Source organism: Dermacentor albipictus, chromosome 2 (genome assembly GCF_038994185.2).
Source record: "Dermacentor albipictus isolate Rhodes 1998 colony chromosome 2, USDA_Dalb.pri_finalv2, whole genome shotgun sequence".
Taxonomy (NCBI): Eukaryota; Metazoa; Arthropoda; class Arachnida; order Ixodida; family Ixodidae; genus Dermacentor; species Dermacentor albipictus.
Genome location: NC_091822.1, coordinates 149480834 through 149508414, shown reverse-complemented (window position 1 = coordinate 149508414; position 27581 = coordinate 149480834). Strand labels below are relative to the sequence as shown.

General features: G+C 48.1%; 1 protein-coding gene across 3 annotated transcripts in view; it reads right to left on the bottom strand.

Annotated features, from left to right (window-relative positions):
- Positions 1-27581, bottom strand: part of LOC135899814 (bromodomain-containing protein 4-like) — a 395916-nt gene that overhangs the window by 63667 nt on the left and 304668 nt on the right. The window contains exon 1 of one of the 3 annotated variants that reach the window (XM_065429161.1): positions 21390-21493. The exons of the other annotated variants lie outside the window; for them this stretch is intronic. Coding sequence (XP_065285233.1) covers positions 21390-21404 — 15 coding nt within the window. The 5' untranslated portion in view covers positions 21405-21493. Of the gene's footprint in view, positions 1-21389; positions 21494-27581 lie in introns of those variants that run through there. 3 annotated transcript variants of the gene reach the window in all.

Here is a 27581-nt window from a genome sequence, read left to right as displayed (position 1 = left end):
GCGTAGCGGTGGCGTCGTGAACTAAAGTATGTGACCACGGGTGGCGCTGTACAACAGGAAACGGAAACGGGGTTTTGCGCAGTTGACCAGGTGTTCTGTGGCTTTACTGGGTTTCTAGCTGGTGCGCCTCGATCGTGCTCCCGCCAGTTTAGTTGCTGTGTGGCAAACGTAGCGCCTATATATTTATGTAGGCGCTACGTTTGCGACACAGCAACCAAACTGGCGGGAGCATGATCGAGGCGCAGCAGAATACATGTAGCGCTGATTCATGTCGAGTTAAGGCACACTCTGAACTGACTTTTAAGGGCATCCCGAGCGGTTTTTTGTTCATTACGCCGCCGTTACCCCGAGTTGTGCCGCCGCGCGCCAGCTGTTGCATTTCGTGTAGGGCTACTGACAGAATGCGTTTTCCAGGTGGCACGATGGCCTCGACTGGAATAAACGCACATGACACCAAAGATTGAGTAAGTCTGAAAATATTTTATTTGCATTTTACAAGTACAAACAGAAAGCACACGTCTACGCATCCACACAAACGCGGTTACATAGTCAAGAACGTAATCAAGAAATGGCTCATTAATAAGGGTAGCACAAACGCACAAGAAAGAAGACCTAAGCTACAAAACGTACGGTCGGCTGCTAAGTATAATAATTTCCCTGTCACCGCGTGTCACTTTTATACAGCATCTTTACAGCACTACCAGGTCGGGTAGTTTGGCCGAAAGAACGCAACAGCTTACGGCCGTCAGCTGCCTCTTCCTTACGGGTGTCATAATTATCCTAATGTCCGCATCAACGTCGTGCAAGTCCACATACAGGTATCTGTATCTGAATCATATGTGCCAGCTTATACACGTGTAGTGAAATTGTGATAACCACTGCGTCTTATCAAACGTATTGGTTTTCCGAATGCGCGTTACAGCTGGCGGAACGACATACTGTAACTGAAGCACAAGAGAACAAGGACAAAAGGAGGATACAACACTTGAAGAAATGAAGAATTAGTAGGCGTACAGCAAACAAGCGATGACGGAGAACACAAAATGATGCATCGGGTATTCTGTGACATCGGTTTGCGTACTTACGGTGTTATGGAGATCAACGGCATAAAAACGTACCTTCAAGCGTACTCCCTCAACCTCCGCCGCATTCATTACGATAATCAACGCCTAAACAAAATGAGGCACTATTTTTTGCCAAGAGTAGACCTCTTTACAGCAAGTCTACGTAATGACTCGCAGACGAAACCAGCATGCTTTCGAAAATGTTTTACCGGTTTTACCGCCGCAGTATTCGAACGCCAACGGCCAGGAAACACATCGATACCAATAGGCTGTCGGCTGTCGGTGGTTAATCAAGTACAAAAACCTTGACGCTATGACTAAACAGCAGCTTCAACAATCAAATTTTAAAAAATCAACTGCCTGCTTGCCTGAGGTAACAAACCGTCCTTAGACACCTCGATTGTTTATGTCAATGGTTTGTGTAAAGTAAAAAATTCAGCATGTTCAGCGCCCCTAGCAGAGAAAGCACAAATTAAAGTATTCGACCAAATTACAGTAGCTCCACTTGCGCGCTTACGCTGAAACGCGCCTCGATTGATTTTTCGCCCTCTGTGGCCATTTGTTGAACTTGAGAGTGTACGGGGCCTGGACTAACCAGTAGAGAAAATGCGGTTTGCTACTTTACACGGGGAAAGGGGGAGGTAAAAAGATAGGAAAGTAGAGAGAGAGAGAGGGGTGTAGCCCAGACACAATCACAGCCGGTCACTACCTCCGCATGGATGTAGAAGTGACAGCGGCGCTATATGATGAAGTCTCCCGATCGTGCACAAAGCACTACTTCAACAAATTGCCCAGTTTTCGCCTAAAATGGACATTCCTGCTCTTTGAAAGACGGATGGAATGCACCGTTCAGTTAGAACTTACTGAGAGCGTGAACGGTGAAAATCGTGGACTAATGTTATGCAAAAATACTGACACGTAAATGTTTCGTCCAGGGCTCTACGAATGTACTATAACGAGGTTGTTTTGTTCCTTTCTTTCTTTCTTTCTTTCTTTCTTTCTTTCTTTCTTTCTTTCTTTCTTTCTTTCTTTCTTTCTTTCTTTCTTTCTTTCTTTCTTTCTTTCTTTCTCTCTTTCTTTCTTTCTTTCTTTCTTTCTTTCTTTGTCTGTCTGTCTGTCTGTCTGTCTGTCTGTCTGTCTGTCTGTCTGTCTGTCTGTCTGTCTGTCTGTCTGTCTGTCTGTCTGTCTGTCTGTCTGTCTGTCTTTTCCTTAATTCTTCCTTCCTTCCTGGCTTTGTTTCTTTCTTTCCGAAGCGTCAGATAGAACAGATAGAACAATGCAGCACGACCAACGCCATCCACGTTCTACAGTAGTCAACGGCCATGTCAGGTCATTTTCGTATAGTGTCGATACCAAGGAATATGACGCCAGATCTCAGAATGTGCACGTCCATGGCTGCATACAAAGAACTATGGAAAAAATTAATTGTGGAAGAGTTGAAAATTGAGCTTTTTGCAACATATTGAAACTTATTTGGAAGAGCGCTCAACGATGGCACAAGGGAAGAATCACCGCCCAAGCAAAATGTATAGATGGTTAACCAGCGAAGCTGATGCGTCCGGCCCCGGTGTTTATCACTAGGTTAATCCCGACGGTGTTGCTGATCGAAAGCTGCCTGCTCCTCAGGAGTACGCATGACACGTGGCCTACCCATTTCGGAGCCGGAGAGAAACAGCTGCGCGCGCGATCGGCTGCCACGGAGAGCAATGACGTCACTACTGGCGCAGCCAATCGCGCGCCTCTCCTTCTCTTTATTTTTCGCGCATGCGCCTGAAGTTGCGCTGGAGGAGTTTTCGGCGTACAGATGACAGACGGGCGTACGGACGAATTGGCTAGCCATTTACAGCTTCGCTGCAAAACAACACAAGGGCGCAGACAAACAACCAGGTTCTATATGAAGGAATACATATCGTAAAGAACGATGCGCAAATAGTTAAAATACGTTCAATGCGACGCCAAATGGGCAACGCACGGCATATGGATAACATAACAAGCCATCGATCAAGAAGAGGCTTAAGGATCAAAAGCCATGGCGTTCACAGCGTACGACCAGAAGTAAAGCATTCGGAGAAAATGCCACACACACAAAGGAAACATCAACTGTATAGTGAATCGTATCGTAATTGTATCGTAATACAATAGGTTATCCCTGGAAAGCGACACGACATTTCCCTTAACGTTACGCGTAACCTCTACATGGGAATCTGAATATGGATCACTGTAAGCGGGTCCCCACACTTTTCTTTTTATGTTCCTGCTTTCCAAGTGAGCTTGTGGCTATAGCATGAACACCAACATGGAGTAAGAAGCAGAGGGGCGCGCGTAAAATGGCCAGTTTGGCCTACAGCTCTGCCGCTATGGTTCAGTGTCCCCGGTGTTCTGCCGCTAAGCAACAGGTTGCGGGTTCGATTCCCTGCCGCGACAGCCGCAAGTCGACCGATAGTACATTTTTAAAAAATGAGAGCTACCAGCTGGTTACGGAGGCAGCGCCCCTCTTTCCAAATCCACACCAGCCTCCTTCTTCCTGCAGCGTCACTCATATGATCCTATCGTAAGTCTGTCTGCGTGCACGTGCGTGTCTGTATGTGCATACATTTGTCCGGGCGCGCGTGTGTGTGCGTGTGTAGAAACCTGCAGAAATCTGACGTGTTTGGAAGAAAGAAGAGATTACTGAGCCCTTCTTTCCCGGAGGGCAGTCATGCCGGAAGTGCTGTTCCCCTAACGCTGCGCTCGACGCAAAGAAGTCCTGCCAGGTTTCACTGGAAAATTTCATCCGGGCAGAAAGCATGCGATAAGGCCTGACGCGCAACTATACGTTCGATCGCCAAAAATGAACCGCAAAGGTTGCGTTCCTCGTGCTTGAGGAGCACCAGATCACTCAAGGAGGGAAAAGAAAGAAAGAAAGAAAGAAAGAAAGAAAGAAAGAAAGAAAGAAAGAAAGAAAGAAAGAAAGAAAGAAAGAAAGAAAGAAAGAAAGAAAGAAAGAAAGAAAGAAAGAAAGAAAGAAAGAAAGAGAAGCATACAGTCAGTGCTGGCTTCTATAAAGTCAAGACACATCATCCCTCTCATTCAAGCCCAGTCAGGCTTGTCGCATAAACCGAAAAAAAAAATCAAAGCGTCAAACAGCACAGAAAGAATGGATTCATTGGAAGACCATGGCGGGTGTGGACTGGAAAGAAAGAAAGCAGGGGTACACCAGCGTAGTAAGTGGCTGACGAGTGTTATAAGGGGCGTAGAATTAAGAGAACGGTCACATCCTCTCCTCTGAACAGCCTGCCTGGGTGTCCGTCATCCTGAAATCTGGGTTGGGAACCGCGAACACCACCCCGCAACCAATCAAGTCTGCCCTTGCCCCCTCTACCTCTCCTGCTCCTCCAAACCTGACGAAGTCACTATTTAGTTAGGTGGCAGCATGACTTGGGACGAATAAACATATAATGGTAGGACGAGCACACACTCGCAACCTATTTTATTGCATTCACGATGTGCCTTTCTAAGCGCGCAAAAGTGCCATATCGTATCACATAACGAGAGCCCAATTAAAGAACAGTTACGCAACTACATACCCATATCATTGTATGAATAATTTGCCTCTGTAATCGAGCATCAAAAATAATTTCTTCAAGATCAATGTCCATTATCTTGGGGTTGAATGTATTGTCTATGTTTGCCGAATATCTGTTGTTTTCTCAGAAATGTCTACATTTTAACAGGCCTGTCGTTGGTTCGCAGTAGATTTCTTGTGTTCGACCAAATACTAGGCGGAAATGCTATTGCGTTCAAATGTTCTTGTACGCATCTTCTTTATGGCATTGTACAGCGACGTTTTGATTGATTGATTGATTGATTGATTGATTGATTGATTGATTGATTGATTGATTGATTGATTGATCGATCGCAAATAAAGGTATATGTAGAGGGATCGTGATTACAATCGATCCTCTTTAAGACCCATCGCGCTGCATTGTACCCAAGTGTGAACCAACTCGTTCAAATCAAAGTTTTAGAGAACTTTTACTGGAATTCCCTTCCAAATCTGTACTCTCTATTAATGGTCATGAAGCATTTATGGATAATGATGATGCTTAGATGATACCTTCTGTATAAGACAGGCAAAGTTAAATTACCCTAGCCGAAGCAATCAAAAAATCCTAGGACACCTAAGCACTTCTTATGAGTTGTGAATGCAAAAGCATTAATGTCCAACTGAAAGGCCGGTGAGCGGTCCTTCGAGTTATGAACGCCGGCAACCGAGAGAGAGAGAAGTGGTTCTTTATCAAGAAGCGAAAGGTTGGCACTGTCTTTTGCAACCCTTGAGGGAGCACGGCTCAGCGCACATGCAAGCGAACGCGTTAAGACACCTGGCGCGTTTTGATTTGGTCTTACCGAGGCGCACTTAGAACGCAGGCGAGAGCTCGCGCGGACAAGGAATGCGCGGATAAAGCAACCTTCTGAGAGCGAGAGCGAGCGTGACGTGGCGTCGCGGCTATGCCTCCTCCCCTCACGCAATACCACGGCGGCAGCTGCTCCCTTTCGCCCCCTCTGCTCCTTTACGACGCTTCGCCGTGCAAAAGTCAGTCAAGGCTCTGTTGACTTTTCTACGTGACAGTGGCCTATTAGAAAGACTCTAATGACCCCATTTCGTCCCTTCTCATATTTTTTTTCTCATTCTTTCATTTTTGTCACGCTCTTCTTTCCGTCTTTATTTCCCCTTTCCCTTCCCCTAGTGCAGGGTAGCAAACCGGACGTTTTAAGTCTGGTTAACCTCCCTGCCTTCCTTTCATTTGCATCTCTCTCTCTCTCTCTTCGCCGTGCTCCCTCACGGGTTGCAGAATCAAGCGTCTTTCCTTTCTTTTTAGATCACTATCATCATCTCTGCTCCGTCGAGGCCCGAGCATATTTGTCAATGGCCCGAGTGAGTAAGCGCGAGCCAGCGTAACGAGCACGCGCGGCGCTTTGTGACGTGGCGTCGCAGCCAATGGGAAGTTTCGATGCTACAGGCACTGCCGGCGTTTTCGTTCAATGTGCGATATGACGTTTTCGCATAAAAAAAATATGTGAAGGCCGCCTTAGAGCGATGCATAAACAAAAAAATGGCTGTGGCTTAGCTAAGGTTAAGCCCAGGATGCGAAGCATACTAGCCTTTATTTTAGTTCTTGAACCACTGTTTAGCCTGGTGAACTGCTGTTGCTTGGCTATATTTGGTTCGGCTAGACGAAGAAACAACTCATGCAGGCGAGCGCACGAGCTGAGATCCGGCTATGTAGCTACGCGGCCGCAAGCGAGCGCACGAGTTGAGCCTCCGCTTTTGCAGCTGTTATGACGTCATATGGTAGCTACGCGGCCGCGCGCGGCGCAGCAAGGAAGAGCGTGGTTGTGCGGCTAGTATGCATCGCATAAAAAGTTCGCTCTCTCTCTCTCTGTCGTCAAACACCTACGCATAGTACTGAACTATAGAACGAGCTTTCCGATGCCGCAAGAAGGTCCCAGCTGCGCGCATTGGCGTTCTCAAGGAAAGGAAAGAAAGACCTGGAGAGAATACACGCCTCTATATTTGGCCGCACTTGTTCGGAAGCGGCTGGCGATTCCCGCGCAGAACATTTGATTAGGGCGGCGTCCACCCTTTCATCTCGCCGCCGAGGCGGCAGAGAAAAAAAGAAAGAGAACAGCGAGACGGCCTCGGACGTATAAGCGCGGAAAAGAGGATCTCTGCCGCGGATAGGCGAGGCTGTAGCGCTCTGAGGAGCGTCAATGAAAAAACGGATTCGTATTGATTGCCCCTTGCCGGCGCGTTCCCCCGAGTGGCCATGCGAGGTTTGATTAATGACGCAAGATGCGAGAGAGATGAATGCCTCGCATGGTACAGCCGTGCGCCGTGCTATATAAAACGCTCCATGCGCTGCACCGCAGCCTTCAACGCAAGGCATGCGAAGGAATTGGACTAAAATTACTGATCATAATGTGTGATTTCCTCCCCCCCCCCCCTTTTTATGTCTTTCTATCAATTCATCTATTCCTCGCTGAAGTTGAGCAAAAGATGAGAATGCGAAAAACACCGCGAAGCTACGGAGTGGGCCTTCAGATTTGGAGAGTGCGTTATTAGTATTCGCGGGGAGTGTTTAGAGTTAGGCCTATAGCTATATATAGTTGAGGCTGAAGTGCCACGGGAATCAAAGTGCTTTTTTTTTTCTTCATCGCAGCGCATGCGTTCCTGTTTAAGGTCAAAGGGACTTTCGCTTGGCGGTGATTTACAGCCCGTGTTCCTTGGTAGAGAAAGAAACGCACCCGACATTTTTTAGCGCCTTATGCTGCTGTAAGTGTATGACAAACTACGCAAGTATACCTGCAGACCTTGTTCAGAAAGCCGCGAGTTTAGAAAAGAATGGAGTCCTTACGCCCCCTCGCGCTCGTGCCACTGCCGCGCCTTCCTCACCATCGTCGTCTTCTTCCACAGCTGGCTCATCATACCAGCATTCCCATATTGCTCTTCCCTCTGCGAAGGCGCTGACGGCACTGGGCCACTGCCAGTCGGTGCGGTGATTTTGCTCTCAAATTCTTTGTCTAAATATATCGTTCGCGCCTTCATCGTCTTCTTCCACAGACGGCTCCATTGCGGCTCGTCATGCCAGCGGAGATGATGATGATGATGATGATGATGATGACGACGACGACGACGACGACGACGACGACGACGACGACGACGACGACGACGATGAAGAAGCCTCAATCAATGGCACAAACCCAGTATGGGGGATAGGCCACGAATAGGGTGGTAATATGACTGAATAAATAAAAGAATTTGGTTAATAAATAACTAAATTACCATACTGCCACTAGCATCCGTGCCATAGCTCGCGCCTTCGTCTTCTTCTGCAGCTGGCTCCGATGGCGCTCAGCATGCCAGCGTTCCCATATGGCCCCTCCCTCGTTTCCATATTGCCCCGCCCAGTTCCAGTCCGTGCGGTGATTTCGGTCTCAAATTATTTATCCTAAATGTGCGGACGTACCTTTCATCACAATGACAACCGATCAAACAATAAATATGCTCGTACCTTTTTTTTTTCAAAATTATATGCCACCTCTTTGTCGTCTTGTACACAGCTTCGCCGGTTATCCACCCTCACAGAGTGAAATGACTCACGAGTTTCTTTCTTCCTTTTTTGACCTGATATTCCGAAACATTATTTTTTTTTCAGCGGTGTAATCCCTATAGCCACGTCTGTTTAGCAGATACATTTATGTCCTCAGACATCTGAATAAAAAGCTCGCAGTTCGCCAGCATTCATTATCACGCGCAAAAAAAAAATCATCGTGATTATCATTTCGTTTTCCCTTGTGCATTTAATTAATTCATGCCCGGCAATAAATGAACATAAAATATGATGTTAAATCTGTGCGCATCTTACCGCTATGTGTTCTTATTTTTATTAAGGGCACATTTACCGTAGAGAGCCGTTGAATAAAAGTCGCAAAAGCACCGAAAGAGTGGCCAGTCTTACGAAACGCTCGCCGGCTTTATAGCATACGCTATCCGAAGAAAGTGGAGAACAAAATGCATTAGTCAAGCATCAGGACGACTGCAGTGAAATTTAAAAAAAAAAAAAACATAGGATGAGGGCAACTATAAAATTCGTGGAAGCACCCGCGGTGTAAATGAACAAAGTTAAGTTTCACGAGTGTCTAAGTTTACGAAAATAGGAAGCACGAAAGAGCATAGTGTAACGACAAGAAATTGGCAACGTTAAAAAAAGAAAGTAAACAAAACTGAGCACGCAAAAAGAGAGTCGTAATCGCGTAAGGCCTGGTTTGCCGAACGCGTCACTGAAGAAGAGGGGGGGGGGGGGGGAGGGAGGGTGCAATCGGAAATATACAGGCCTTCGTTTTGCACGCAGATGTATGCAGTCAAATGGCAGTTACGAAACGGCGTTCCGGCGCACACTAAACCAATGCATATAACTGCGCTCGCGTTTGGAGCGCGTGCATATGTGCAGTCGAGGAAAGAAAAGGACCATTGATCATGCTCCCCGCTTTCGCGGTGGGCCGCAACTATAAGAGGCGCGCGGCGAGCTGTGCAAGGCGCTCCCGAGACGATGCGTGTCGTTTCTTTGCAGGTGCGGTGCACAGTTCTCCTCAATCTGCCGCGTGTTTCAGCACTCCCCCCCCCCCCTAAAAAAAAAAGAAGAAAATGATGAGGCTACAGCTAAGCGAAGAGGCGGCGATTGTAGTTCGCCGAGTGTTTCTCTCTTTCCTTCCTTTCTTTTTTCTTTTTTTTTTCAGAAAAGCGCTCCCGCGAGAATCGGCCCACGCTATATATACCTGAGCAGCGCTGCCGCTGCAATAACGGTGCCATCATTTCCTTGATTCTTTCTTTCTTTCTTTCTTTCTTTCTTTCTTTCTTTCTTTCTTTCTTTCTTTCTTTCTTTCTTTCTTTGTCTGGGTTCATTACTTTTGCAAGATTCAGCGGCGATGGGCTTCAAGAATGGACCGAGGAACGCAGACCAATTTCGATAATGAGGCTGACGCGCAAAGCAAAGAGAGCATTGCTTTCGGGACCGAATTCCTGGAATAAAGACCACGTTTCGCGCCAATGGGATGCAGGCATATACGTCTTCACGCAATGCGTATAAAAGAGCATTGACATAGCGGGGCTGTCTGACCAACTGGACTTAATTAAGAGCGAGTCGCAATGTATCTTGTGGCAGAGCAGCAGTTAAGGCTGACGTTGATGAAACGTGACTTACGAGATTGAAAATAGCACGATAGGCGCGGAACGGCAAGAAAAATGAAACGCCGCCGTGGTGATCACGCCCGGGTCACCAAGTATGTGCGAATGCCGCCGTTGTGAGCCAGGAACCCAAGAACCATATTGGGACCCAGGGCCGAATTCACAAAGCTTTTCTTTCGTAAGTACTCTTCGCCGTACGTTGGCTGGCCCGCTTCGCTAATGATGTTGTCGAGCGTCAGTATTGGCTCGAATTTTCTCTTACGAACGATACTATCGCAATGGTTCTTCGTGAATACGGGCCCCGGCCACGCGTATTCGCCAAAACGTTCTCAAGCTGGAATCATTCGTAAGAGAAAGTTCGAGCCAATCCTGATTCTGGACACATTATTAGAGAAGCAGGCCAGCCAACGGCGAAGAATACTTACGAATGAACCAACCTTTGTGATCGCGGCCCCCCGACTCGAAAGCCTTCCACACAAAACGACCGTGACGTTAGAATATGCGCCGAACGCAAATGTGCATGTGAGCGTGGCGCTCACAACTTTACCTTCTTTTTCTTCTTTCCCCCTCGCTCATTGTACAGTAGCAAAACAATGTGCAACCTACAGTGAAAATTGAGGGATGCAAAATTTCGAAAAGCTCTGAACGGAAGGAAAAATATTTGGTTTTTCGTTTTCTTTTCAGAAGATTTTCGAAATTTTGTTCAAGATTAAAACTCCTCTACAATTACTTACTATTATTATTCAAGCAACAAAAATAATTACACTAAATAAATGCGATAATTACGCAGAGAACGCGAAGACAATGGAATGAACGCCATGCTTACTAAACATTGCTAGTCCGATAGCCGAAGGAAAAAGGTCACTCAGTGTCCGAGTCACTCTCGCTGGACGCACTTACATTCGAATCGATCGCGACTGCTTCCGAATTCAAATTTGGTTGTACGTAGACGAGTTTCCGAACACGTTAACTTTCGAGTGTGCTGCGAAGCTTGCTAATGAAGATTTCCAAATAACGACCAATCTTATTCACAACTGGCGGATAGTACCTGCAGCTGCCTAGAAATCAGCGGCTGATTAGTGCAAAGGACTTACTACCAGGTTGATGGTTCCGCGTGCTTCGCGGAGTCCCAGACGACGATCCCAGACCAAAACCCAGAAAGCGACCTGTGCTCCGCTACATTTGAAAAGCTATGCTACGTTTTCAGACGGAAACCGAAAACGTACAATGAAGACACTCGAAATGCTGCTCTTTTCTTGCCGTCGTCTTCGCTTTACAATCGTATGCTGCACATCAGGGAATGACAAGTATTGCCGTATGTAGAAATGTTAATGTCTGTTTTTTTTGTGTGCTGAAAAAGAAAATGACCCAGAAAACATGTTTTGCTTTCGCTTTTGTATGTTCTCAGTCTGTCTGTGTTTTTTCCCGGCCCTTACATTTCTACTCTTTCTGCGAACCTCTGCGTACTAATGTGATAAACGGCGGGCGAACAAGAGGAACCTCCGCCAGGAGCCAACGTTTCGACAAGGGAATTTGTCTTCCTCAGCAGCTGCGCGTACATGAACCCGACAAAGCCGTGTCGAGTCGGCTTGTCGGGCAATAAACCGGTCCGCGTATTCACGTAGATGCTAGCGGGCGGCCCGGGTGAGCGTCGAGGCGAGTTTTGTAAACCCGCCTGCAAGGGATGGGTTTGACTCGCCCAACCCACTTGGCAGGAGTAAACGCGGTAGGGTAGGGCTGAGTCAGCTCGACTTCCGACTCGACTTCGAACTCGAGGCCGAGGCCTTTCCTGTTCGCCCATAGTTGATCCCTTCCGTTTCCCATCTCCTTGTGACCCCTTTGTGTTTGGCGTTGCGAAAGTGTTGCAGAAAGCACCGGCAACTATACTCCCGACATATCCGGGCGAGTCACTAACGGTGATCGCTGTATTACTGCAGCTAAAGGAAGCGGTCCAGTACAGCTACGCGAGGCGTCGTCTGGGCGTTGGAAAGCAAAGGAGCTGGCTCTCGCCCAGCGAAGCAACGTACGCTTGGAGCGGTGGGCGCAAGACCCACGATGACACCTTCTTGCGCACGCTACCCGTCGACGCTAGCCACCGGCAGGGGGCGCTACACGTGCAATGACAGCGATCACGGAGGAAGTGACAGCGATGAATAGGCGGCCAGCGAATCCTGGCGGAAACCCCGGAGTCCGCGGTATTCCGGGAACAGGCGACGACGACTGCGAACCGAGGTTGCTTCCGCGTCTCCGGCGTGATGGATGCGCAGCGCGTCGAAACGCTCCTTCTACGCGTCTGTCTCTCGCGTTGCCACTGTGCAGCGCGCGTTATGTGGAAACGCCGAAAAGACCCTCGCCAGCCCCCTCGAGGCCAGTAAACCAAAACCTTGTTTGAAGCGCCGTTCCCTGCCTGGAGCTTCCAATGTCGCTGTTGAACCTTCCTATGTCGTTATTGAAGCGCTGTGACCGCTTCAGTGGAAGGGCGCTGCTGGCGTCCACTTGCTTGTAGGTAACCTTCATGCTCGCATTCCTTCTTGCTTGAGTCCGGAGAGTGACTGGAGTGGAGGAACGTTCTGGAACGCCGGAGTAATGGACGTATGCCGCATGGCGTCCTTCAGTCAAGGCACGTGATTTGTACGGCGCATGCGCAGAATGATCGTCGATTCACTCAAGGCGCGAATTCCGTTCGCGTTAACCATAAGTGTGCGTTGTACAATTTGCCGCATAGTTATTACAGAGTCACTGGAATTGCACGTTTAAAGCTTGCGCCGCTGCATATTGTTGACTTCATTCACGCCGCCTTTTGTGTAAACACTCTTAGAGCACGAACGAAAACTAGGAGGAAGAAAGGTTCACAGTGGCGGCTCTGGGGAGCTGCACAAACAAGCGTTGTCGCTGCTTCGTACGTTGAAAAGAGGCGCTGATTTTTTTTTTTTTTTTTTTTTTAGCGGAGACGTGGAAACTTTCAAATTATTCTAATTCAGTGTCCCTGCATTAGTGTAACGACGTTCTCCTTTCTGAATCAGCGAATCCACCGTCTGCGGGTGAAGTGGCGCGACCGGCACCCTTCCCGAGACTTTCCAAGATGTTCCCATTCCCGTTGGGATAACCTGCCCGGCTAACCTGATATCTTCGGTTTCGTAGCAACAAAACCAGGCGCTGTATCTGGGACTCCTTTGCGCGTCCTCGCAAAACATTTACTTTCTTCTGGCAAACCTTAATTTGATAATGTGAAGTGGTGCAGCGAGAAGCAGAACAGAGCAACACAGACAAGAGGAGGACGAACGATTTCTTTGTCTTTTCTGTGTCCCTCGATCTGTTCTGCTTTGCGCTGCACCACTTAGCGTTATGGAAAACGAACTAGCCAAAACCACCACCCTTCTAACTTAATTTGATGTCTTTTTTCCCGCCGTCCACAAAGGAGCAGACTTTCGACGAGGACAAAAAATATAATACTGGTAAGGACTCTTTCCAGCGCCGCTAATCTTCACGCGTTGTCGACGTCTTGCCCGTCTCCACGACGTCACGCTAGTTTGCTCCTCTGTCTCCAAGAGACGAAACAAGTGAAAGTTGGTAGCAAGCAGTAAAAGGATAGCAGGGAGAAAATAAGTGAGAGAGAGAGACACGGAGAGAGAAAGAGAGGGAAGCAAGGAACAGTTAATGAAGAAAGAAAACAGAAAAAAAGAAGCACAGGACACGAGTACAAACACAAAGAAAACTCGTGGCATCACCTTCAGGGACAGAGAAGCGACCTCCGACGAGAAAAAAAAAAAAGACCAGCGACGGCACAGCGACAAAGACCTGCGAGAAGCTTCGAGGGAAGTGCGCAAAGCTTAAGCCCCGATACAGATGCGCAAAGAGTGAGAGAGAGAGAGAGATCCCCGCTAGGACACTGAGACTGCTAATAACGGAGCTCCCCAAAGTAACAAGTCGCGAGGCTAATAAGGAAAGAAGAGTGAGCAAAGTTTGATCAAACACAAATAGAGAAAAGAAACAAAGAACGTCTCCAGAGAGACGACGGAAGACAGGAAGGGTAACAAGAACTTCTTAGTCAAAGAAGAAGAAGAAGAACTGGGAGCAGAATGGCGCAGTTATGGAACGAGACGGAGAGGGGCAAAGAGGAGGTCAAGAGGAGGCTGCTGCCTTGTCTGCACGTGTGTATACGTGTACCATATATATATATATATATATATATATATATATATATATATATATATATATATATATATATATATATATATGGTACACGTATACATAGAGGACGTAGTAGAGGTCTGTTCGCAGCGGCGGTAGGTCGGGTCGTTTATCTTGCCCTTCCTCTTGAACGAACCGAGCGAGTCTTTCCCGTGTGAACAGGGGATCCCTTATATATATATATATATATATATATATATATATATATATATATATATATATATATATATATATATATATATATATATATATATACATATATATATATATATATATATATATATATATATATATATATATATATATATATATATATATATATATATATATATATACATATCTTTTTCACCTCTTCTACAGGGCGGTTGCAGCCCCACCGCCGTCACGCACTAGGATTACCCCCTTTTGCGCGCAAGTATGTTTGCTCTAGCCGTCCCTGCCAGTGTTGTCTGTGTAGTTCTTCTCTCGCTGATCGTTTTAGTGGGCGCTCTTTCGCCCTTTATTTTTTTGCTGGTGCAGAAGCACGAGGTGTTTCCGTTTCACGGTGAAACACGAGCCACAGAATATACCGTCGACGGCTTTGCTTATTGCGAAAGAAAGAAAGCATAAAGAAATAAAAGCAATGACGCGTAGGAACCTGCTCGTGTCAGGGGCTAGAGCTGCGTGATATACATCACGTCGAAGCGCGCTGTTTGTGGCAGTTTGAGATATGGATAACACCGGTAAATGCAATGCACCTAAAGAAGGCACAGACGAAAAGTGTGAGTGCCACGAGCAGTGCCCCTTGTAATGAATTAGGCATAAGTACAAGCAACAAGCCCCGCTTGTAGCCTTGCTGGCGTAATGCCAGTGGCGTAGCCAGCAATTTTTTACGCCGTAGGAGCGTGTGTTTGGGGGAAGGGTACGTGCACCCATTTGACCAGAAACAAGGAGCGGGAGAGGGAACCTGGGTAGGCCGCATACTAACACAGAAATTTCGTTAGGTAGTGGGGGCGAAGGGGAAGGGGACGGAGGTTACGCGCCGCATCTCCTGGCTACGACACTGCGTAATACAGACATTCTTGTAGCCGTAAATAGATCGCTGCGGAAAGAATGCTGTAGATCAAGCTTCGGCTGCCCTATTTCTCAGTTCTCGAGCAAAAACGTCAACATGAATTGAAGCTGTACGCCACAAACAGAAACTAAGTCAGAAAGAAATGAACGGGCGAAAGGCACAGCCCAATAGTTGGCGTCCTTTGAGTCCGCGACTTGTCGATGCCATAGAGTTTCCTACAAAAATTTATCGTCGATGCTACGCGGCGTTTCTCAAAAGAAACGAAGCCACTACGCGCTTAGCCGCCGCTGTTCTCTACCACCGCGGTGGTACATGATCGCGCCGAAAATTTTGTTTGCCTCAATGAGGCGCCATGAATTGATTCGTCTTTTCCTGGAATGTACCGCCCCTTTCATCTGGCTCTTCATTACATTAATTAGCCGACCACAGACATCTCTTCGCATCTGCTTCGGAAAGCCTCGGCCAAGCAGCGCAGACTCTGGTGACGCGATACTGAAAGCGATTTCTTCGGCAACGTCATGTCTGGAGCGCGAAATTCGGGCCCCAATCTAGGGCGTCTCTACAGTTCTAATGACAGAAACCTATTCAAACGCATTTCGGCTGTATTTTCGCCGCCGACGCGCGCATTATACGATATGTACCCGTAGTACTAGCACTATGGCCTTCTCCTGCCAAGGCTGCTGGTTCGACTCCTCGCCACGACGGTCGCGATCCTGTCGGGGGAAGTATGCCAAAACGCACGTGTACCCTTTTTTAAAGAATTATTGTTGGTCGAAACTGATCCCGAGCTGAAGGAGGTGAATGACCGGGAGTGGATTCGGAGATATGAATACGGACCGTGGAGCCGAATTCACATCTCCGGATTCAACTCCAAAGTTCACAGGCTAGTTTGTAGGAACAAATGCAAGCTAATCGTGATGCTGGTCATCAAATTAGCGAAGGGGCCCGTCCAACGGCCAAACAGCTGTTAGAAACACAAAACTGAAGTCTACCCCCGTGCCCATAAGGTTGCCCCACACCTGTCCTAATCTTTCCCTCCCCTTTTTTCCTTCCCTAATTTTACCCCTTCTTTCCCTTCCCCAGCGAAGGGTAGCCAACCGGGTTCATTGCTGGTTAACTCCCGGCCTTTCATTTACACTTTTCTCGCTGTCTTTTCCGACGGTGCACGGCATTTTGCCCTAAATTTGAGACCCAAGGCCGGTCCGCGCTGGCTGTAAAATTCACTCGCCCGCAATTTATTTCTCTTTTCTAACCCTCTCCGCGCTACCCGCATCTTCGGCTTCCGTTATCTCCCGATCCGCTTCTTCGTCTCTTTGGGTCGTGTTCCTTTTAGCTTTCTTTTTTTTTCTCTCTTTTCAGTCTTCAATCCCAGCTGGAGGTGTTAATTTCCACCCAGCTGGCTGGCCGAGGTGCTCCTCCTCCTCCCTCACGGAAGTGGAGGGAGTGGAGAACAGTTCACATTCCTCGACGCTCCTTACTCCGCTGTTCGCAACCGTGCTCTACTCCCCGCGTACTTGTTCCTGTCGGTTCGTGTCCCCTTGTCGTGCTTCTCCGCCGCTCCCCTTTCCCGTTAATCTTTTTACGCTTTCTTGTTCCCCCTTCTCCTATGACGCATCTCACTCATCGGCCCACAAGCCTTACCCGTTTAGCCGCGTTCGAACGTTTCTCGGTTTGTCTTGCCCCTCTGCAAGCCGTCTGTCTCCGCGGGCGCGTGTTGCACTGCGATTTTGGCCGTTGATGTTTCTGTTTTTACTTTGACATAAACGTCCTCGGTGCAGCGGTTGCTCTTTTTTTTTCTTCCTCTCTCCCTGTGTGTTTCTTTCCTTTGAATCGACGTTGAACACGCTCCGCTTATTCTTTATCGTTATCTGTAAAGCTAAACCCGACTTGTTCACGGGAGGACTCGCCAGCGCGAATCTTGCGCACACAACGCTGACGGGCGTCAGCCAAGAGTGCCGACATTACAAATTCATGAAATATTACCCCTTTATTTTTTTTATTTTTTTTAGAGAATGTCCGCGGTTGAAGTAATACGGTTTCGTATATTGACACGTGTACTTGTCTTTATCAGGCGACGCGTTTCACCGCCTAACAAATGTTATCGCACAGCGCAGGACGCGCCTGCATGTTTCGGAAGTTTCTGGAATGTTATCGTTGGTTCTATCCGCTGTCTGTCGTCGCCGAACCTTGCGTGATCTGATTGCATGTATACGCGACGCGAATGGTGTGGAACTTTGTGGAAGGCACGCGGGTCCCAGCGATTACTCTGGAACGTTCGACCACTGATGTATAAAAGCCGACGCGCTTGAGCCGCTGATCAGATTTTCGACGATCGCCGAGTGTGTTCGCCGCTATCGTTGTTCTTTTGAGTGTAGCCTGCTTTTGAGGGCACAATTCGCCTGATAAAACGCCAGTTTCTATAATCACAGTTTGGCTGCCTTCTTCACCGTCACTACTACGTGACAATGTGCTTTAGTTGCACGTACAGCAACAATATGCGAAGTCCCTCCACCTCCGATGGGTAGAAACGTCGCAGTCGGTGGCCATCAACCGAACCTCAAGCCGCAGTATTGTCAAAGATGTTACTCCACTGTCTCGACAAACTACAGCTTTGTTTCTCTCTTTGAGCTTGTCGTATCCCACTCTTGCTTCCTACAACAGCAAAGCGTAATCTACAAGAAAAAAGAAAGGAACGTGTGAAATGGTAGGGGAACGGGGTTGTGTCTTTTTTTTTTTTTTCCTTAGAACCATCTGGAGGGAGGCCAAATTCACAAAGGTCCTTGTTTGTAAGTGTTCTATGCCGCTGGCCGTTCACCGTCATTAACAACATGTCCAGCGTCTGGACTGGCAGGCAGGAATTCGCTTTTACGAAAAATTCTAGCCTAAGAGATTTTTTTGTGAGCACGGACCGCGAAACGTAGGCCGCGTCCAGTCGTTCAGTACTGATTCCATTGACCATTTGAACTACTGATTTCATTTTTTTCTTTTTTTGTGATTTAGTAATAACTGAAATTGATCTTTGTGTTACATTCCTTCTCATTGCTTAAAATTGTACTGACGGTTCATTTGTACATTTACTCTTCACTTTTGTTTTGGGAATTGTTTGGTTACAAGACCGAGTGTTCTTTTTACCCATTTGGTTCTCGCAGCTGGTGGACTCCATTGCTATTGTGCACAAAAATTTGGTCCTTTTGTTCTTACGTCTGCAAATGCAATTATTCTGTATTTTGTATGCCCCTCCTGCCTGTGCCTCAATGAGGCCTGCAGTATTGTATAAATAAATAAATAAATAAATAAATAAATAAATAAATAAATAAATAAATAAATAAATAAATAAATAAATAAATAAATAAACGGTGCAGAAGGGAGTTTAGTCTACGGTCAATTTAAATGATAAATATCTTCCGTTTCCTCCCATGCAGCGCAGGTTCCATTTAGCGCTTTCTCGCTTTACTCGACAACAACGAAGACACGATGTGAGCTGCTTTCCTCGTGCGGATGTTTCTCCGGCACGACAAAACGCCAAGCGAAATGAGTCATACCACTTGCCTTCCTTAATTATTATTCCATAACAAGTGGAACACTTGTCTCTATACCACCGAAGAGGCGTTAATGCTGGATATTTAAAATGAAACTAAACAAAGAACGAACGATGCGCTCCGCAGACAAGAAAATAAACAAACACGCATGCACCACGCGGTTTCTTTTACCCCCGATACATTTCATATGTGGCTCATGCACCTCTACACAACACCTCCCTGGGAATTTAACGATAAGACAGACGAAAAGAAGAAAACCTACGTCGAAAGAGCGGCCAAGACGCTGTGGAGACGGATTCTCCATCTACGTCACGGCGCACGCACGCTCATCTGCCATGTACGCATGCAGTCGTATTCGCACCGCCGTGTCACGTGGTTAGCAAGATGCGCAACCGCGGAGAAGGCACCGCCGCGCGGAGTACGCAAGGGAGGCCCGAAAACGGCAGCGAGCACTGAACCTGAACGACACCGGGGAGCTCGGATGACGAGGGAAGCGGAGCCGGAGGAAAATAATTACCGCGCCCGGTTCTGGAACTTCACTCTCGGCAGCTGCACTCTCGGGCTCCTGTCACGGCTATGTGCTCGAAAATGACTGCCGCCACGACGCATTTAACCGCTGCGCCGAGCTTCAAGAGTCGGTTTGCGGCCGTTATGCCCGAGACCGCCGTGCAAGAGGGACTCCGGGAAAGAAAGAAAGAACGAAAACAAAACTGCCCGCAATTAATATGTTGTGCCCGTATGAGCAGCCCGCGCTTTATTCCGTTTGCTTGTTCATGCTCGACTTTCGGCGAGGTGAAAATACTTACGAGGATAAAGCTATAATAAATAAAGACGAGTGTATAAGCTGCTCGGTCGGGGCGTGGGAAAATGCTGGAGAAAGCGCGGTGGGAAACTGCGGCGGTCTTAATGGGCGACCGTTCCTGTGTAATGCTGTGCGGCGATGCGGCTGCATGCGTATACCATAAAGCGTTTGAGAAAAGCGTTGTGCGCGAATGCATTAATGGGTACGAAAGCGGAGCAAGCCCGCGTGCGAGGGAGCTGGCACTCACACGGGGACATTTGTGCAGCAGGATAAAGGAATAAGGAATAAAGGAAGAAGAATAGAAGATGGTGTGAGTTACTTGCACGGAGAATAAGAGTTAGAAGGGGAACTGAACGGCAAATTAAACGATGTGGCGGCACAAAGCTACACGTGATTTCTCGAGCAATATAAAAGGTAACGCTCAAATTGCTTTCCAGTAGCTAAATAAAAGATTAGAAAAAAATGTGCGCGAGTGTGACCTTGTTGAGAATCGACCGTTAACTTCCGCAGCAATCTTCTACCGTTGTTTGTGAGAACCTTGTTCATGAATTGAAAGTTTACCCATGGAGTAAAATATCGGCTTCGTGGTGGGCGGCCCCAAATTTTCTCTCAAAAGCCGGAGTGGCGTTCATTAAGTATCTCTCTCTCTCTCTCTCTCTCTCTTTAATTATTTGGTTTTACGTACTAAAACCACGATCTGATTATGAGGCACGCCGCGTGTATGCACGAGGGACACCGCAATAATTTTGACAACGTTAACGTGCCCTAAATAAGAATACACGAGCATTTCTTTTTTTCTTATTTAATTTTGCACTCATCGAAATGCTTCCGCCGCGGCCATGGGAATCCAACCCGCGACCTCGTAACTACAGCAGTGCCATGCCATAGCTTCTAAGCAACCGCGGCGGTTCTCTCTCGTTGACCTTAGCCAGCCCGTGACTGGACCCAGTCATCGAAGGATGCCGCCTCCGTAAGCCGGTAATTTCTTAGGTAATTTCTTATAGGCCGAAATGTTTTCAGTCATTCGCATTTCCGCAAGAGGTTACAGGACACCCGATTGCGTACGCGCTGCTCCATTTCACTTACGGAGTTTATTTCTATCAGTCCGGAGTCGTTAGAGCGCTTTTAACCGTGAGCATTCACGCTCCGCCCCGCTCAGACCGGCGCATGTGCCAGAGAGAGAGAGAGAAAATAATGCAGAGAAAGGCAGGGAGGTTAACCAGAGGTAGTTCCGGTTGGGTACCCTGCGCAGGGGGAAGGGTTAAGAGGGATAGAAAGAAAAACAGAGTAGAAGGGGGAGATAGAAAGAAAGGGAGACAAGCACAAACAAAGCGCGTACACTACAGAGCGGTAGGGGGCGGCATTCTTAGAGTCTGTCGTGAAGCCCCGTAGACCGCAAGAACCTTAAAAGCGCGCAATTTGCAAACAACCGGTTAGTCAGAGCACTTGCGCGCACGCACATCGCTCATGCCTGCAGCGGAACGTAGACAAGTAGAGCGTGCTAGAAATAATTGTAGTTGAAGGCTTCCTTCGCTCCACTATGTATATAGAAACCTGACTGAGCGTGTAGCCGTGATGGTGCGTTCCCTCGGCCTCTTGGTCGTGTTGCGGCCAAGCTGACAGAGCATCACTCTCGTCTCGGAAAGACGCCCCCCTCCCCCTCCACACACACATACACACCGAAAATACGAAATCTACGCAATTTACAGCTGCGCCTCGGCGCGCGAAATGCGAGCGGGGAGTGGATCGGAAGCGACGTTCTCCCCAAACTGCGTATTATAGTGGCATTTGCACGAACATACTGCCGCAAGTGGCGCATCGCGTGGCATTTCTACGGCGCGTCAAATCCACGTAAGCGGGCGTAATGCATGCTACAGGAAGGCGAATCGCATTGATGCGACAGCAGAGGTATATTGTTCGATACTGGGTATGTAGTCTCACGCGGCGCACGTAAAACGCTCGCACATCGCACTGAGGGAAAGAAGAAAGTGTGTGCACCGTGTGCTCTCCTCACCGGCGCAACGCACATCGCCGGCAGCAGGTTCCACGGCTCGTTTCGGACGGAGAGAGAGGCGCTACCTGTAAACGCCGTCACATAAATACGAGCGTGATGCGCTAGGAAACGCGGCATGGGCTACTGTCCCACTGACGTAAACTAACGCAGCTATTGCGTCGCATTCACCGCTGCCACGAGCGACCCCACGCTCATACCTCCCCCTCTCCCCCCCCTTGGACGTTCTCGCGCCAACGGCCGTCGGGCTGCCGAAACTACACACCAGCCCATTTGACGCCGCGGAATGCGCCTGCACGCTCCGTCGGGGTCCGAAAGTGGGGGAGCTGAGAAAGTGCGGGGGGAGGGGAAGAGAAGAGGGGGAAGGTGGTGCGGCGTCGAGCGCTGCGGGGACTGCGCTGTTGCGTACGGCGTTACCCGATATTGAATGAAAGCAGGGCCATTGGCTTCAACTCGAGCGTCGGACACTGAGCGCGTGGTGGGCGTCGGTGCCCGCCGCGCCGCCCGGCGGCGAACGTCGGCACAGTCGGAATGCGAAACCCGAAGCGCAAAAAAACAAAATGGCAGCCGCGTACACATGCGTACAAGCGAGCGCGCGAGCGCGAGCCATGTGGAACGGCGGGCCATCCTTCAACTCGGAAGCGTGGCCGGCCTTGCGCTGGCGTGCAGCGAACGAGAGAACGGCAAAAGGGTTATAGGCGTATAGTATTCTGGATGCCGAAGGGAAAGGAAGGATGCGGAGGGTTTTGGCACTGATTTCACGGTCGATCGGGCGGGGGTGCGTCGTTTGCTGAACTTGATTTTTTCTTTTTCGTTGTTTTCGTTAGCGCCCAACCCCATCTCCGCGTCGAATGCGAGGCGAAAGCGAACGTGTCGTATAAGAGCGCGGGAGAAACGAGATCTCTACCGAAACACGCGGCCTTCGAGCGCGCGTGCGCGTACGTGTGTGGGGCTTACGTACCTAACTTCAGAGCAGGCTGGCGGACTCTAGACGGCAACGGCTACTACTCCTGGCGGGCTAAACACAGCATGGAGGCACAAAAGGCATCGGAAAACACTCAATGAACATTTAAGAGCACGAAACACATGCAACGCTCTGCGTGCGCGAGTCTGCAGGAAGGCACAAAAGAGAGTATACACAAGAACACGCACGTGTGTATACGTGCACGGTTCCGCAAGGAAGTGAGCGGACCGAAGAGAGTCCGAGCGGTGTTCTTCCGTCCAAACGTGCATTGTATGCGGTGGTTTTTGTTTGTTTGCTTGTTTGCTTGTTTGTTTGTTTGCTTGTCTTCATTTATTAATTTATTTATGTGTACTGCGATCACCAAAGCTGATTTCCTCGGGCAGGTACAACAAAGTCGTGCATCGATGGCAAGCACATACTCAATGCATGTTGTCGGAAATTGGGTTCGTGCTAACAAACAAACAAACAAGAAAAAAATGAACCCATGGTAGTCACATCACACTGAAATATTGTGGCACGCAGACACAAGTGTTTAATTCTTTGCTGTTGTTACCGATGGAACAATTCTGGCAACAAGATCTGCGTAAGTTAATTTTGAAGAGCCATATATATATATATATATATATATATATATATATATATATATATATATATATATATATATATATATATATATATATATATATATATATATATATATGCAATGCTGAAGAATGCTAAACAAGGGGCCAGTCAACAGCGGTTAATTGCCATAAAAAAAGGGCAAGGTTAATGTACCATAAGGTTTGTTCTCTAGACTGCACTACCTTCGGGACTGGTGCGCATTCCTAGACTGCACTATCTGCTGGATCGGGTCATGTTTCCTTACTGACTAAAGCCGCACTTCGGGGTTCCGGTTTTGGGGGCGCGCAGTTTGAACGAGCGCATATGGGTTTCATCTCGGCATTCTTTTTATTTGCTAATTACGCATCAATACTGTTCCGTCCAGGGCTTTATTTAGGCTAACTCGGTGCGGCTTTTTAGTTCCAAGCTTAACTTTGACGCCTTTTTTTTTTCGTTGTCCTACTACGCGCACTAGAAGGCTTCAAATCGTCTAATTTCTTTAGGAGACGAACGTGACCTAGATACCACGAAACCCAAATCTATCCAAAGTCGTTAAACATAATCGTGTCTTCGAAAATCCGCGGCAATAGCAGAATCGGGCCCCTTGAGCGCCACAGACATTCAGTTAAAAAATTTCAAGCATTTCCATTCCATCGACGGACCACTACCGACAAGTAGTATCGCCCCTGAACATCTAGGAATCGGTAGTAAGCCCACTATGGGGAATCGGCCTAGAACTGTGTATATATACGTTTATCTTCCGGGTTCTTCTCCTGGTATTTTGTTCGACGTTGTACAGGCACCAAACGGTCGTGCACAGGCGACATTCCCGGAATCCCCCTTTCATCTTCGGGGGGGGGGAGTCACACCTTACAATTGTATGAAGCAAATTAAATATAAAAAAAAGAAAGAAAAGCACAAGCACTGCAAGACGTGCGCTAGAAGCAATCTCCACACGCGCACAGGTGGTGCTCGAGGCATCGTTAATTAAACCGTGACAAGCGCCGGACGTACGCTTCTGACGCAGCGCGTGCGTCGTGTCATCGTACACTTAAGAGGCGTGGACAGCCGCCGTCGACGGGTCTCCATAAATAAGGCTCGCTCTGCCCAGCGTATACAACAGAGAAAAGAAAAAGCGCTGCTTGAACAATGCCGTTGTGTAAACGGCTTTGGCAGCAAAAAGTGCCCGACAGGACTTCCGAAATGAAAGGAAAAATCATGCTGCACAGGTAAGGGTAGTAACCCGTCGACGTAGTAAGTCGGGTGGTACTGACAGATGTTCGTTATCTGTAGCGTGTGCACCTCCTTACAGTTGCACAAACACTTCCGAATTTGCGGGATTACAAACGAACCCCACCATAACGAACTCGCACCCGACACAAAAATACCTTCGTTATATCCAATATCTGTTATAAGCATATCTTCGTTAGACGCTAAAATCGGCGATATCTGTAATTTAGATTTACTCGGTGGTTTACTACAGCGGCAGGCGTCGCGTGACGTACATGCTGTAGCATGACGCTCGGAGCCGCACTTACAGTGATGTTTCAAGAAAATGTTACTCCGAATGATATTATCTCGGGACTGCCATTACTTTAGCCCTCATATCGGTTTTTTTTTCAGATCAAACTACCATTATTAATGTCTTCATATCGTCATTATCACCAAAGACCCTGTCAGTTTCGGCAGAAACCGGTTTCGAAACCGAAACCGGTTTCGGTTTTGCTTGCGTATGCCTCAAAAAAAAAAAAAACGAAATTGTGTGACAAATTGCGACTGTGCGGCACTGTTCACTGTGGGACGCTGTGTCGGCTTGACAGACTGCCTGACAGCGCACCCCCCCCCCCCCCCCCCCCTTAATCTGATATTGTTCATCCGTATACCCAACCTCGTCTTCTTTTCTTTTTTCTCTCATCTTTCATAGCTCCTTCTCCAGCACAGGGTAGCCAACCAACCAGAAATGTCTGGTTAACTTCGCTGTCCTTACTTCGCTCTCTCTCTCTATCTCTATCTCTCTCTCTGGGTAAAAGAACCATCAGGGGATAACTGCCGAAGCCAAGCGATAGCTAGCTTCGTGGTGCGGTGACGATACACGTGACGAAGACTTGACGCCGGCAACGGAGTGAGCTTAACGTGACGACGACCGTATGATAATTCCTACGTTCCCGCATCTCCTCCCGCACACCTGTGGTTTCTCCTCCGCTCCATTTACTCTCCTCTTCCCCATTCGCGGCGCCCCATTCATTGCATTATCGTGCGAGAAGGGCCGTCCATTCAACAGAAGTGGATGGAGTATACAGCTAAACAGAGCTGCCGCTTTGAAATGTGCTAACGTACGTACGCGCACCTTTATCGTAGGTGCGGTGTTTGGAATGCACTGCGGTCGACCTTACTCCGATTCTGTCTCAACTTACGATGCGTTGTCAATGCACGTCTACGCCGCAACGGTTATTGCGTGACCACCAGTACAAAAACATTACAAAGACCGTAAGTTACAGCCAATGAAGCAAACAGACAATGGTATCAGACAAAAGCATAGATGAATTTAACCGTTAAGTTTAATTGAAACGTAGCATTATAAAGGCAAAAGGAAATGAAAGTGTACAAAAAGACAACTTGCCGCAGCTCGTAGCTGAGCGTGCGTCTCGCGCATTACGCGTGTAGCAGTGCTTTTATCATTAGACTCTTGGGCAAGGCTAGTTGCATGGTTCGTTATAGACGGAAGGTTTGCAGCGCCAGAAGAGACGAGGATTGAATGACGAGACATCAAAAAAAAAAATAAGAAACGAAACACATCAGCGCTGGTCCTACCCTGTCCTCGAGGAAGGAGAAAGGGGAGAAAAGAGAAGGAGAGAACTACGTCGTTCATGTGCGCTGCAATCACTGACGCATTGAAACTCTGTGTCACAGACGGTCGCTCAGTCCGGTCGCCTTCGGGAATCAAAGCAGCGCTTTTGTGGCTTTCTGCAGCTGTGGTTCCCGAGGCTATGGTCCAAAAATCTCGCTCGAGTACAACAACAACAACAAAAAAGATGGTCATCCGTCTAGCTGGTTTGCTGCGGTGCGGTGGGCAAGCACCTTTCGTCTTCGACGGGTGACTGCTCCAAACCCTCCTCGCAACGACGGGCATTGCCACAGGCGCTGTCGTTCATTTCTATCAATAATGGGTATGCGTTGCTTAATGCAACGCCTAGACGTAAGCCACAACTTACTGTTTCTTCACTTTGGGGAAGACCTTGGCGGTTTCATAGAAATGCTGAACGAATTCACGATAGTGAGCGAACTCAGGTGTGTGCCAATTCAGTAACGCTAATTCGTGTGCCAGCCTGCGTCCGTTCTTGATAAACCACGTCGGATCGTGTGTGTAAAGAAATAACGGTTCTCGCTCTCTCTCTCTTGGGCGACTTACCCTTACAAGGAAACGCAAGTATAATCGGAACGATGATGTTAGCCGAAACAGACGTGTACAACCATCGACGTAAAGGTAATCGGACTGACCACCCAGATACGCGAAGCTAGGGCCTTTTGCAGACCGAAATTCGCCTGATGCGGTCGTCGCTCCCGGCAATAGCAATTACAAGAACGAAGAAGCTATATTCCTTGTGGCACGTGTGCCGACGGTCGTCTTACGAGGAGACGACCATCCGCTTTCGCCCGCGTATAGACGCCATTAATACTTGCCCCGCGACACGTATGTAACAGCTTTCGCCCGGTGGTAGATTGCATGCTAGCCTTTATAGGACAAAAGCACCTTGAAATGAAGCGAACGAAGAAAAACGCGTACAACAAAAGCACGAGAGCGAAGGAACAGCGTCATACGGCGTGTACGAACCACGGAGCTTAACAAAATGATGCCGCCCCCCCCCCCCCCGCGTTATTTCGGCAACGCCTCTAAAAATAATGCGACACACGCTGACGACTTTGCGCTCGCGAGAATTCGTGACAGCAGCCTGAGAATGTGTCTTTTCTTTATTTATTTATTATTATTATTTTTTTTGCTTCGATCGATTCCTGGCGTTTTATTTAACGCGACGGGGTATGCAGCCCGCGTGCCGCAGAAAATCCGGCGTCGGCAAAAAGAATTTCGGAGAAAATTCCGAACCACGCATACCCAACCACTTCGCTACGACCCAAGTTTCTCATACCTTGTCTTTCGTTCTTTACGATGCTATTACTCGGAATATTAAGAACGGCAGCCTAGAAACAAATGTAATGAAACATCGACACCGCATGTCCTTTATCTTAACTCTTCTCAGACGGAAACATTGAAAGAGCAAAACAATAACAGGAGATCGGCCTACGCAAGAGGCCGCATTTCTACCAGAAAGCTCGCCTTCCTGCACAGCGTTCGAAGCCAGCGTTTCCCGGTAAACGTTGCGGTTACATAAGCTGCAGTTGCCGGGAAGAACGAAAAGCAGTAAGAGGTCCTTGAACCCTATCGCGTTCCACTCTTTTAAACGCGAAGCTTAAGCGTCCTCCAAATTTTTAAGCCACAAATGTGCGGCGGAAAAGCGTGCGCATGCCCACGAACGCAAGCTACCTTTACATAGACTCGACAATGTCGAGGCGAGTCGTCTCGCAGGGCCCAAATCTGGTCGCTTGTTCCGAGTAAACCGCGTACGTGGTCG